The sequence below is a fragment of the Harpia harpyja genome, chromosome 22 (genome assembly GCF_026419915.1).
Source record: "Harpia harpyja isolate bHarHar1 chromosome 22, bHarHar1 primary haplotype, whole genome shotgun sequence".
Classification (NCBI taxonomy): domain Eukaryota; kingdom Metazoa; phylum Chordata; class Aves; order Accipitriformes; family Accipitridae; genus Harpia; species Harpia harpyja.
This window is the reverse complement of record NC_068961.1, coordinates 22,108,035-22,121,625: the sequence shown is the minus strand read 5'-3', so window position 1 is coordinate 22,121,625 and position 13,591 is coordinate 22,108,035. Positions and strand designations below refer to the sequence as shown.

Sequence of the window (13,591 nt, the reverse complement as noted above, 5' to 3'; positions counted from 1 at the left end):
TCTTCTTTGCTCTCGTTGTCCCTTCTGATTTGGAGCTTCTTGAGTTTTACTTGCTGTTGGTGTGATTTATAGCAATTTAGATTATTAAAATATGACCAAACATGTTGATTTTATTTTCTCAAAGGCTTGGTGAGTTACAAGCCTTATTAAGTGCTTTATATTAATCTAACAAATATACATTGCTTGCTTCTGGAAATCCCAAATAATGAGTGACATAAATTCATAGATCCAAAAGTGAACAAAAGATTATAAGGGGTAGCTCAAACAGGCAATTTAGTTTTTCTTCTAACTTGTCTATATATAGATATAGCTTAAACATGTGCTAGTGCAGTCAGTTTGAATCAGATGACTGTAGATTTTTGATTACTTTAAACTCTCTCTTCAGATCCTGACACAGGCACTTACAAAATTTCTTTAAAAAAATTTAAAATTAGCTGCTTTAGGAATAATATTGTTAATCACTGGGAAACATATAAGCATATTTTGCTTTGATTTTCCTAAGGAAACAAAAGTCTGTGTGATTATGTTACTCGTGTGTGTGCATGTGCATCTTTCAGTTTTGCTTCCCATCATAATTTCCGAACCTGTTACCCAGTTTCAAGCAAATGTTTCAAAACCAGGTTAATCATGACACAGTTTATTCAAACAAGTGAGTAGTGTTTGGTACTACATTGCCTGGGAATGTCGTACAACTATTTCATTATGGTTAGAAATTATAACGTTGCTTTTCTACTACATGGGTATCAGGGTTAGCTTACTAAGCATTGAATCTCTTGTCACAGAAGATACCAAGTAGTCTCAAGTATGTTGCGAGGAAATTTAAGCCTACTGCAAATAAGTTCCTTCTTCCTTGGGTGAAATGCATTGCCATGCAGAATTGCCCTCTGCACCACTTACCTTGCTGCAAGGAGAATGAAAGTTAAGGTGGCTAGACAGCATTTGTAGGAAAAGATTCAAAGGGTCTGTCTACACTTCGTAAAAAAGAGGGTAAGGTATTGGACCTCTGGTGGTCTACAGGATTGTTATTTAGCTTGTTGGCTCAGTTTTGAACAGTTCCAACTAGCCCTTTCTATGGCAAAGGCTACGGACTGTATCTAGAGAGCTCTCCCAATAGACAGGATGGATGAAACTCCCCCAAATTATGCGCTCTATGCCCTGTCCAATCTTTCATCTATTTCAAAAGGCTTTGTAGCCTCAAATACTGTTCCCTGCCTACAAATGCTTTCCTACTACTTACTAGAACGTTTACAAACACCTTTGGTTTTATGTTGTAAAATTTCTTTCTGCTATGTTGCAGTGCAGTCTCCACTTTAGACACTGTGGAATTTAGAAGCCACAAAAAAGATAATTATGTCTTACAGCACAACAGCAGAGCATGATAATCACAGGAGAATCAGGACCATGTGCTATGCAATTTAGATATGTTTCATTTGTTCTGCATGAACCTTCACCATGTGAACATGAGCCAGTACATAACACTTCACTGGCGAGCCAGAGATTGCTTCCTGCCCTTCTTTTATGTACTAGAATAAAGGTATCCAAAATCAACTTTTTTTCCTTTTTTTTTATGGATCCCAAGTTTCATGGACCAATTGCTAAGAAGCCTACCTTGAAGTCCAGAAGAGCAGTAGGTAGTGTTTCAGCCTATTGTCTGGACAGTCATTATTTGGAGATGCTACAATACAGCCCTGAATCCAGCTTGAGGACAGACTTCCATCTCCTAAAAGCTCAATTATCTGGAATATTATATGAGAAGAAATGAATGGGTTAATGTGTTTTACTCATCTTTGAGAGCATGCAGTCTTTTCAGTTGGAAAATCCAGTGCTCCAGAGCAGTAAACGGTGCTTTAGTTTGTTTTACAAAAGGTTCTGATGTTTGCAGAACTTGAGTACTTGAGGCATGCTGTGGTCTGTCGGAATCCAGACTGCATCTTTGTCTCATCCTCCAAGGGAGTATGGAAGGATGACAGCAGTAGAGAGGATATGCAGATAGCAGCTTTACCAAAAGAAACAGTATGAGCTCCAGCAGATCGTGTCTGTTCATTTTGCTTGCATTCATGTAGTTTCTGGATGTGATCCACAGATGAGGACTACTGCTCTGGGATATACACAGTTCCTTTCAGACCATTCAGACCTGTGAGTTCCCTGCACTTCAAGACAGGCACAAGAAATTAATAATGATTTTTTTTTTCTAAAAAATGGGAAGAAGCCCCTACATATATATTTGAAACCTGTGTTTTATTACACTGAAGGCCAGTGCATGGGCAGGCAGTTTGGCTTTGCTCATTGAATAGGCTGGCACATAGTTAATGACTTAGGTAGAACAAAAAATATCTATATGTTACAGACTGCTACATGACATAAATCACAAATGACAATGCAGAGCCCTCAGTTATATTTGATTCATTATTATTCAGGCTGTCTTCTATCACTACAAAGGCAAGATCCCAAACTGGTTGATTCTTTGATTTAAATACAATAAATTTTTAGAGAATGCTGCTGTAACTTCACTGAATTGCTGATAGATAGATAGATAATAGAGTCTATTAGAAGGCCTGTAGAGTTGATTAATAGTGTCTGATAAGTAACTTTTCTTTGGTATCAAGCTGGAAATTGATCGCAGTTCCTGCTTACCAGTCTAGTCACATTGAAAGGCTCTTGAAGAGCAGCATACAGGAGTAAGGTTTTATAAGAGGATGGTTGCTTGAATGCTCTCAGGATTGCTCTTCAGCAAAGACAGAGTTGGCTGTTAAGCAGAAAATGAGGAAGCTTTGTATATCGTGTCATTTAAGAGCCCTAACTTTGTAATTATACCCAAAAGAAGCTCTGTGGAGCCAAGAACAGGAGAAGCACATCAGCTCCTTTACTGCAATGTAATTTATTCTCAGAAGACTTGGCATTAATTCAATTCTTTACATTCTTTACAAGGTAAATAATTTACATTTATACCGCTCCCTCATCATTATCTGCTTGTGGGGTGGGGAGGGGAACCAAGGAAAAAGAAAAGGAATAAGCCCATCGCTACAGTGAGGAGAGCACTGCTGACCTGATGAAAACGCTTTAGCCGTTAAAATCAGGCTAAGTGGTTACCAGCACCGCGCTTCAGTTGCAGCTTAATAAACGTAATGGAGAGCCTGTTCAAACGGTAAGTAATTTTCCCTGTGCCAAACAAAGGACTTTCAAATCCAAGTAGTTTGATACCAACCTTAACATTGCAATTTGAGATGGATTTAAACTCATCTAGCCCTTTCTGTGGGTAAGAAGTGTTTCTTTTTGAAACTGTAGGATCAGTAGATGATACATAATAACTTTTGATTTCTGAAGAGGGCACCTCTAAAAAATGCATTGATCTGTGGTCCAGACACCGTAACTTCATTTAGGTTATTGTATTTGTATCACTGATTTCATATGGAATTTAGTTCAGCTGCATAAATACTAATAAATTATTATTTCTAATTTAATACAGTAAATTTATATAATATGTATTGTTTGTAGCACAAAATCATCATATGTAGTAAAGTCATTATGTATAACAGCACAGTGCATTACTGAAAGGGTCAGTGCTCTAGTTTCTGGTCTGATTTCTGTTATCAAACATGGGGTGTAAATTAACGCAGCTTTTTGAACTGCATGAAACTGCACTGATTTACACCATCTATGTATCTGGGTCTGTAAGTTCCAAAGAACTTGCTGCTCACTGCATGCTTTTCCCACATATATTTGTTAGTACTGTCAATATGTTTAGCTAGCCAGCTTTAAACGTGTCATGTAATAGTACAGTATTGATAAAACAAAGGCTTGTTTTTTGTTAATTAATGAATGCTAATCTATTTAACAGTTCACTGAACTTGTTGAAATTTTCAAATATTTTATCTTTCTGAAATTCCAGACAATTTCAGGTATCTAAATTAGAATGTAGGTGTCTAACTGTAGTTATGAAGAGGGGCTGATATCATATCTTTAGCAAGAACAGACCAAGATTGGAGCTGAAGTGTCAGAGGACCCAAGCTAAACACAGTGTATGTTTCAGAGGGTTTTTTTACCCTTTTTCCTTCAATGAGAGCAAGATGCTTAAAGAATATTGTTTAGGTAGCAGTCCTAAGTAGATACATTCTCAGAATCTCACATTGCCATTTTTCCAGGTATTTAAGCCTTCTACATTTTGCTTCTATGCTTTAAAGACCGTAGTCCTTCAAACACCCAGAAGCTTAGTTATTCGTTGTTTAAAATATCATCAAAATCAACATGAATGTTCACATAAATAAAGGTAAGCATGTGTCTTAGTATTAGCAAATTTGTAGTTTTAAGTGTTATGCACCATAATTCTGTGTCACCTTATTTGAGATGCTTGCTGCATTAAAAAATGTCAGCAGTTTGGTTGTTGTGTGCCTTTAATGAAGAGACAAGTTTTTTGACTTGCTATACTTTGCAAAACACACTATTCCCAGGGACCAGGAGTACTTACTTCTCTGAATCACAAAAGCAAATATTTATATCACATGAAAGTCAAAATACAATACATATGAGCACAGCGGCAAACTTGTTTGTAGTGCCTGTGTGAACATGCGTATAAGCATTCAGCTTCACATTCTGGAAATGCCTCCTGACATGTGATCCAGATTAGATAGGAACATAATCACCCCCAGGCAATGTGAATTACCATCTGAGGTGCATTTTTTTTAGGATGACTCGACTCCCAATTTAAATGCCAGAGCAAGTGACTAAGTGAAGTGACATAAAGCTGTAAGAAATGGAAACATAAAGGAAAGCTGTATCAATATGGTTTCTGAAAAGAAGGACGGCAAAAATGTTCCTGCATACCGTAAAGTTACTTGGGCTCAAATCACCTGCAGAAGATGGAAGAAAATGCCTGTAGCAATCACATTCTTCCTCTCTGTTTATGTCACATCACCCTTCCCAAGCTCTTCATGTTGTTCAGGAGCTGGTGCTTGTATTGCCACAGCATTTTCCTTCTCTCCCCTCACAGTGAGAACTGGTGACAATTCAAAGCAAGCAGTTCCTCTTTGCTCAGAAATCTCTTGTTCGTACAGGCAGGATCAAGCTTCTAATTTGTGTTGTAATGCAATTGGCACTCTGTCCAATTGTGAGTAAATTGCTACGATTTTATGAACAGATTGTTTTGTAGCAATGATTCTTCTCTTTCTAGTGGTTCAGGATGGACCCAGTCCGTGAAGCAGTTCTACACTAGCAAGCATCCTTGAAACATTTTTTTCCCTGTTAGTTACAGTGGTAGTGACTTCCTTTGTCCTGTGCTAGTTAATAACCAATGTGATATAATAAAAGGATCACTGGTTTTGATATTTCAGTGTTTCATAAAGGTTTTTATATTGTGTGCTTATATAGAAGATGCAGACCTTAAAACCAGATACATAGTAACAATCATGTTTATTCTAGTTGTTTGGGTCCAGGGCATCTCATTAAATAAATAATACCCTGGTAAGCTTTTGCAGTGTTTTGATGCAGACACTGCTAATGAGTTATCCAGTGCAATATATCATGACAGGCACAGTGACCTTATCAAATCGCTGTACATAACTGTAATTTGTCATACACTGAGGCAAGAACCACATGAAATAATCTTCATATATGATATCTTATGTAATGAGATATAAATTCTTATGCAAATTGAATCAGAAGGCAGCCTTTCTCCCTACCCACCAGCCTTTCCTTACGTTACCACACTGCCTCCTGACTAGCATACTCAGAACCAGCTCTGGTTGAGATCCTGTTTTCCATACATCTTCAGCTATTTGGATGGGTCCTGTACAAGGTTCTTGTACCGGTTCAGTGTGACGGTTTGTGCCGTTTTTCTCATACACAGAAGGAAAAGGCTGGACAGACCTGCTGCCTGTTACCCTTCAGGAGGCTCCAACAGCTGCTCTCTCCGGCCCGGCTGGAGCCTGGCCGTCAGTTCCTGAACAGTAACGGTTTACACCTGCCTAATGAAGCTGTGGATTTTAGCAGCTATTTTCTCCTGGAGGCTTTCTTTACAGCTGAAGCTGTCACTGCTGCTGGCAATGCTCGATTAGGACAGTGTGGCTGGCATGCTTTGCATGGTAAAGCTTAATCCTGAGGACTGGCCTGACAGAAACTTGGGCCATTTCAACCAGGGAAGTGCGTATTTTCATGCCTGAGACAGACCAACCCTGTGCGTTGGTGTGGCGGGTACAAGCCGCCCTGAGAGAGACCACAACTTCTCGACCGCTGAAAGGAAAGGGTTAAAAGTAGAAGCCGCGCGTCGGAGCTCGAGCGGCCCGGCCCGGAAGAAAGGCAAAGGCCCTTCGGGCGACAGACAAGGCCCTCAGCCAATGAAACACCTTGTTTGAGAGAAGTTTCTAGACGCCTGACCATATGTGAGCACGAGCCCCGCCCCGCCCTAGGGTATAAAAGGAGCCCGCCAGGAGGCCCGTGCGGAGTGGGGTTGTCGGTCTGTGGTAGTGGTGGCTGCGGCCAGTCGGTCGAGGAACGCTGGCCGGTGCTGGGCTGAGTGCCTTGTGCCTCGGCTCGGCTTGCCTCACCGGTGAGGGGTGTGCGTGTTTGGAGTCTTCAGTCTGAGCCTGGGTTTGGTTGTTGTTCCTGTAGTGATAGTTCCCAACTGACATCCTGAACCTGTAAGTAAGGGGTGTTGGTCACAGGTGTTTTGGCCTAATTCCTGTCTAATCTGGCTGTTAGATTTCAATGCAACATAACATTCCTGTTTAATTTGACTGCTACATTTTTATATTGTTAAAGAAAATCGACTTTTGAAATACATTGCAGTCTGTCTAGTTTTTCTGTGATGACTGGTACAGGCTGGGAGCACTGACTTGAGCTGCAGCCCTGCTGAAGAGGGTGCTGGGGTTACAGTGGACACAAAGTTGAATGGGAGCCAGCCCTGCGTGCTGGTTGTAAATAAGGCAAACCACATAGTTGGCGATGTTAGGAGAGTGGCTAGCAGGCTGAGGGAAGTCAATGTCTGCTTCTACTTGGGGCTAGTGAAGCTGCATCTGCAAGTATGTATGTCAGAGGGACACTGAGGAAGTGGAGTGAGGGCAGCTGAAGGCTACCGGGATAATTACAGAAATGGCAAAGTTGAATTATTCTCAGTAGTGAAAGTAGTAACAAGGGATAATGGCCACCAAAAAAACCCCAAGACATTTTTGGTAGAAGGTGGTGCGGCACTGGAACAGGTTACCCAGAGAACTTGGAGAATCTGTTGATTGAGGTTTTCAAGACTCTGGTCGGCAAGACAAGGTTATGTGACCTGATGCTGGTGATTAACTCCCTGCTCAAAGTGGCACTAAGTAATACCCAGAATTTTCTCCAGAAGCATGTCTATAACCCTCCTGGGTTTGAGCCCACCTCTCATGGGATGACAGCCTGGAAGCTCTGCTTTTTGTGCCATTGGTGGTTCCCCATGCTCAGTAGGCCACCAGTTAGAGCAGGGATCTGCCTGGTTCTAAAACTGGGGCTGAATGTTGCAGGCTTTAGAGATGAGCATCTGAAAGATTAATTCGGAGAGTTTGCCTTGTCTGCATCTATACTATGTTGTTTCATGCAGGTTTAACCTAATGAGGCTGCTGACCTGCAGCTGTTAGATCCATGGTCAGATACTGATCTCAGCTGGGATGTATCAGGTTCCAGATGTGCTGAGACAAAAACATCCCATCTGCAACTCTGCTTCTCAGCTGAGACCAGTACCCAAGTGGATTAAGAGTCCTCTTCTCAATCAGCCTGAATTGTTTTGACTCTGGCCACACACTGGAAACCTCTATGTGAGGCCGGTTCTGGCAGTCAAGCACTGTTCTTCATGGAGCAAATAGATGGGCATTCATGCAGGCTGAAAGTCATCCCAGTAGAGAGGCAGAGGACACTAAGCCAGTCACATCCTTCCTGGAACTGGAATCTGGCTGTATGAGCTCATCTTTGCTGTGCTTTATTTGACCAAGACATTAAGCTAATTTGTTTGATTTCTCACCCTGGAGGAGCAGAGCACTGTGACAGTAAAGGTCTCCTACAGCTTGCACCAGTCTCAGTTGTGATGTGGCAGTGAACACTGCCAGTTTCTCCTAAGAGCAGAGGCTGCACATGAGCTAAGCTAAGGAAAAAGCAAAGATACAGTTTAAAGTCTGTCAGCAAAAGATGCTGATTTACAGCTAAGACTAGGAACAGCAGCTATTCTTACCCTTCGTTGAGTTTTCCAGATATGGACAGCAACTTCAGCTGTAGCCTGTCAGAGCCCAGGTGCATGGCTTCTCCTTCTTCCCTTCATAAAAGAGAAGGAAGCAACAGAGCAGAGGTAAAACTGGTACAACTGGACTCTTGGCTACCTTTTCAAACATGGTTTAACACAGCAAGCTGTTTTTCCCTCTGAGGCTGCAAGCCTGGCTGGCAGGCACTATATCCAGATTTAAAAGTGTTAGGGTATAAGCTTAGACTCTTAAAAGCTGAAAATACTGTGTAGGCTTAAGGCATGGGTACTGAAATATTTTATACAAAGCAGAACAATTCTAATCGGGAAGAGTTGAAGTTTGCTCATTCCCCAGTCCTGTCATGACAGAAAGGAGATGCAGTCGCAGACTACCTTGGGCTGAGGATGGTCTGAGTGCGCATCTGTTTGATTGAATGCTTTGAACACTGGGGCTGAAGTGGGGAATAAAGTTACATCTTCTGCAGCTTTATGGAGCTACCCTTTCATTTCCTTCTCTCTTCCAATGTGCTCAGAAATGAAATGTATCATTTAAGGTCAAATGGAAAATTTTCTTTTATACAGAAGGAGTTGTTGGCTTTTGACATGCAAAAAGAAAGGGTTTGTGTTTTGGCTTAATGCAAGCCAATACTTGTTTTCCAGTTTTCTAGTTTGACAGCTCATTTTCTCCTAACTAGAAGGGCATGCTAAGAATGGAGCAGAAATTACAGGGAGGGAAAGGGTAGCCTATGTTAAAAGAAGTTGACTGAACTTGACCTGTAGAATTGTATTCTGTGTCTGCTTCTGTCATTTATTGTCTCAGCAAGACACTCTGGGCACTTTTTGCATAAATGTGTGCTTCTCAATTTTGGGAAGTCTGGTTTGAGACCTTGGGTTCCAATTCGTAGTGAGTACATATAATAGACTATATAATAGAATACAATATGTAACTTATGATACAAAATAATAAATATATAATGTAAGATATAATTTATAGAGTGATTGGCATGCAGACCTAGGACTATCACTTTGATACTATTTTATTATGGTATTATAATACAAAATAGTTTAGAGAATACTGTGCCTTTAAACCAAACCAAAAAACTTCAAGAAAAGAATATAGAATTCTTGAATTGGACATGCAAAATTAGTGATTTAAAAAGAAAATCATTGTCTTTCAGTTCTTCAGTTGAGAATGTAGATAAGAATGCCCCTTTATTCCTCTTTTTTTCAATGAAAATAAATAAATATTTGTGAAGCATTTATGTGCTATGATGATTTGAGCTTTACAAAAGCCTGTCAGGAAATTATTAATTATGCCTTCAGAGCAGCGTTTGAATGGTATTCAGTAGATCAGACGTATGTCAAGCAACAAGGAGGAAACAAAGTGGTCATTTAGTAAGCACTACTCAGCTAGTGCCCTGAATGTGGTAGGGGTCCTTTGATGATGTAATTGCAGATTTAGCAAAACGAGTAGACAAAAGCAGGCCTAATTAAAGTTGCACAGTAATGCTTAACTGTGTATTTCTTACACAGTATTTCTTAACTGCCCAAGGTGACTTGAGTTTACATCCCCTTCAAGAGCTCTTCTGTCAAACCAAGGAGAGAACACCTCTCTCACCTGGGCTGCTGCAGTCCTTAGAAATTACATATTTGGGCACCTAGCTTCCATATGAAGAAAACTTAAGTATGTATACAAAATAGAACATAGAGGTGATTGGGTGGTCTCCAGCCATCACATCAAAGGGTCTTGGGGTAGGTTAGTGGGTACTTTGTTGATGGATGTGGATTCACATCCAAGGACTTGAGCAATAAAATTAGCTGACCATCCACTGGTCTCCTTTTGTAACAGAACTGTACCCTGAAAAGCATTTAGCAACAAGTAGTCTCTTATGGTCTTCACTCTTGGTGGAAAAGAGAACATAATGGAAAAGAACATCACTGTTGTTGCAATGTCAGTAAAAATACCAGATTTAATGGTAACAACAAAAGACGAATCTGACTTAAAGGTAATGCTATGAATGTTTGGGTTAGCTGAATCAAAGACACATTTTTGATTGGTTTCCACACGAAGTTTTCAGTATCTGACAGTTTGATTAGGTGATTTCATTTGGATGGCTCTATACAGTGCAAAAAAAGGTCATACACATAGTTACGAATCTCAAGCAACTTTGATGTTTTTCATAGATAGTTGCCTGAGTACCCACTGCATGCTAATGAACTCATGATATGATGATTTTTCTTCTCGCTGAATAACAGGAATTTGCTAACCTAAAGCAAGATAAAATGAATAAAAAGGAAGCATGGGCATCAGACTGGCATTTCTCTGCATAATAGTGTCTTGTTTGTAAGCAAATGCGAGCTGCTTGAATGATACTGAATTATTTAGGTATTTTGCCCATCTCACATTTGAACTTTCAGACCTCTTTCTATTCACGTTTGTTTATGTGAACTGAGTTAACTTTTAAAAAATGCATCAGTGATTTAATGGAATTAGTTATGTGTTGTTTCCAAAAAGTAAATGATAATGATACATGCTCTCTATAGTCAGCATTGGTTGAGTAGGAGGAGCTCACATGATAGACTTAAATGGGGTTAGAAGGGACAACAACAAAATTGGTGGAGGTTTCATGGCACATTTGAAAACATGCTATTACATGATCTGAATGTGTGTGTCTCTAATTTTTTACAGGCTGTTTCCAGCTATGTAATGTTTTTCGGTCCCATGAGATGGAAATTGAGCAGTGCTTGCTGGAGTCCCTCCCTCTTGGCCAGCGGCAGCGGCTGGTGAAGCGGATGCGCTGTGACCAAATAAAGGCATATTATGAACGAGAAAAAGCTTTCCAGAAACGAGAGGGCTACGTGAAAAAACTGAAACATGGAAAGAATAGAGTTCGTTTTAATCTTGCTGATATGATACAGGATGCAATCATACGTCATGATGATAAAGAAGGTACTTAGTAATGTTGAACTTCTTTTTTCTTTTTGTATAGCCGAAAGTTTCAGAGGAAAAGCTTCCCTGTTCTGCTTACTTATCTTAAGGAAAAATAAAATTTTTACATTATAGTAATCATAAAGTGACTGTCGTAATAGAATATATAGGCATGTATTGCATACAACATATAGGTTGTTATTGAAATGAGTAAGGTGTGGAGAATGAACTTACAGAAACCTAACGAATTTATTCTGAGATTAATATATGTATAAACTAATATATTTCAAAGCCACTGAGGACTATGATCATCATTACATGTGGCCTCTTACATACCTTTGTGAGCCATAGAATTTAACATAAGTTACTTTGAAAATTAGTTTCTCAATTTTAGCCAAAATCTGGAGTAATGAATGCTGCTATTAGTGACACTGGCCTGGCTAGAGCAATGAGATGGCATTGACCCATAGTCAGACCAGATAGTGGGTCATCTTTCTGGTTGTGAAATGATGTTTGTGTCCTTCTGAAATATGTAACCACATTTTAGGGGTTCTGTTTTTAGTTTCCTGGCATTGTTTGAATTCCTGGTGCAACTGGTAGTAATCTGAGGAATTCTGTAATTTATTCCTCACAAAGGAACCAAACCTTGCAGTAAGGATCTCTCAAGTTTTAGAAGTCCCCAGGAATCCCCATACTGTTGTGTGGGAGGGATATAGGAAAAGAACTGACGTAATGCTTTTGGCAACCCCTTTTGCAAACAGATTTTATGGCAGTTCTTTGTAATCATATTAGCACAAAACTACCTGAATAAGGGAGGCTCTGAAATAGTCACATCACACAAATGAATTGGCAAGTTTCTCCTGATTTTTATCAGTTTGATTAGGTATGGGTTTTTTCTCACTCAAGTCTTCATTTCAATGGGCATTTGCTCTAACTATCATTGCTTATCGCTGAGGTATAGTCCTACACATTTAGATCTCTACAGGACATGAATTAAAGAGCTCTTCCAAGTGAGTACCCAGGGCATCATTTATAATTAAGTTACAAATAAAATTCACAACCCTTCATTCCACTCTCGTAGCGTGTAAAAGTACAGGGATTATAAGGGAAGATCTTCTTCCTCCATGTTCCCATAGCTCCCAACTTTCTCTAAAACCCAAGCAGAATATTAGATAGGACTTCTGGCATTCTGTAGAAGTCAGGTACTTGAGGCTATTTTTGATGTTTATGCTGAAGAAATGTAGCTTGCTCATTGGAGCGGTGGTGGGGCATCAGTAGTCTTTCGTGTTGCCCATACTTGGCCTTGAGCTGCACCTGAATCTGAAAGAAAGTTCAGCAGCTGTTGAGACTGAATAGCATGAGCATAAAGCGAAGATACCTCAGGCAGAGGAAGGTAAGGTGGGGAAAAAAACAGGGATGGTGTCCTGCACTTGAAACAGATAAAATAGGTCCCCAGAAGCAAGGAGCTCAAATAGCCTGCAGACAACCCCAGTAGGACTAACACCACAATCCTGAATTTGATGCCTGTAGTCCTTTCACAGGACTATGAAAAAGTGTGATTGTTGTCTTTAAGCAGCTTGGGGACCTGTAAGTGCCTGTCTGTTGTGATTTTAGCCAAATGTTCTCAGAGCCTGTTTGCTTTGAGCTGAATAATGCTATACTATCACGTGAGCCAGTAAAAACAAAAATAAAAAAAAAATTGAAATGGACATAAAAGCTGCTCTCCTACTGTTGTTGCCGAGTGGAACATCCAATCATGACTCCTTAGTTTATGAATCTATGTTAGGATTTCAGTTCAAATTAGACATACGCTTTTGTAGTAAATACCATATCCATTTACTGTGTTTGTTCTTGCTTTACAGAGCATGCAAACTAGATTCCTTTCAGACAAAATTGAACTGGAAGATGTGCTCTGGAAGCACACCTAGTGCCTCCAAACAGTAATGGGCTTTCAATCCATAAGGCCAGGCTAGACATAGGTTGAATCCCACTGAAACAGGTATAGCTGGAGAAGTTGGGCTTTTGGCACCACTTGTTTCTCTTGTCTATTTATTCATATTTCAGTCATTCATTCAATGTTCCTATTACACTTCACTGTTTACTGATGGGTATATATAGCCAGTAAGCTAATTGTGATGGATCCTGATAATTGCATGGAGTATCCTCCACCTCACTGCAGTTTCACATCAACTTTATCTGTACAGCTGGAGTAAATAACAGCCTTGGTGTGAAAAAGATGTGAACCCTCCCCTTCACCGGGTCTTAAGGCAGAAATAACTGCAATATAAGGCTGCAGGTGGGAAAGAGCACACGTTTCCTGGCTCTTTAAATGTCACACCATCTCTTCAGCTTCCTGCTTTTGGTAAAATGGCCTGCGGATTGAGAAAGATGTTGTAATGCTGAGTTAAGCAATCAAAGGTGGGAGACAAGTTTTAACAGCCTGTCAGCCTTCCTTTCTTCCCATAAATCCA

General features: G+C 40.1%; 1 protein-coding gene across 3 annotated transcripts in view; it reads left to right on the top strand.

Moving 5' to 3' along the window:
• The window catches only part of MYO16 (myosin XVI), a 404,375-nt gene that overhangs the window by 99,242 nt on the left and 291,542 nt on the right, over positions 1-13,591 (top strand). For all 3 annotated transcript variants that reach the window (XM_052773633.1, XM_052773634.1, XM_052773632.1), the window contains exon 2: positions 10,881-11,141. In XM_052773633.1, the coding sequence (XP_052629593.1) occupies positions 10,919-11,141 (223 nt within the window). In that variant the 5' untranslated portion in view covers positions 10,881-10,918. The remainder of the gene's footprint in view (positions 1-10,880; positions 11,142-13,591) is intronic.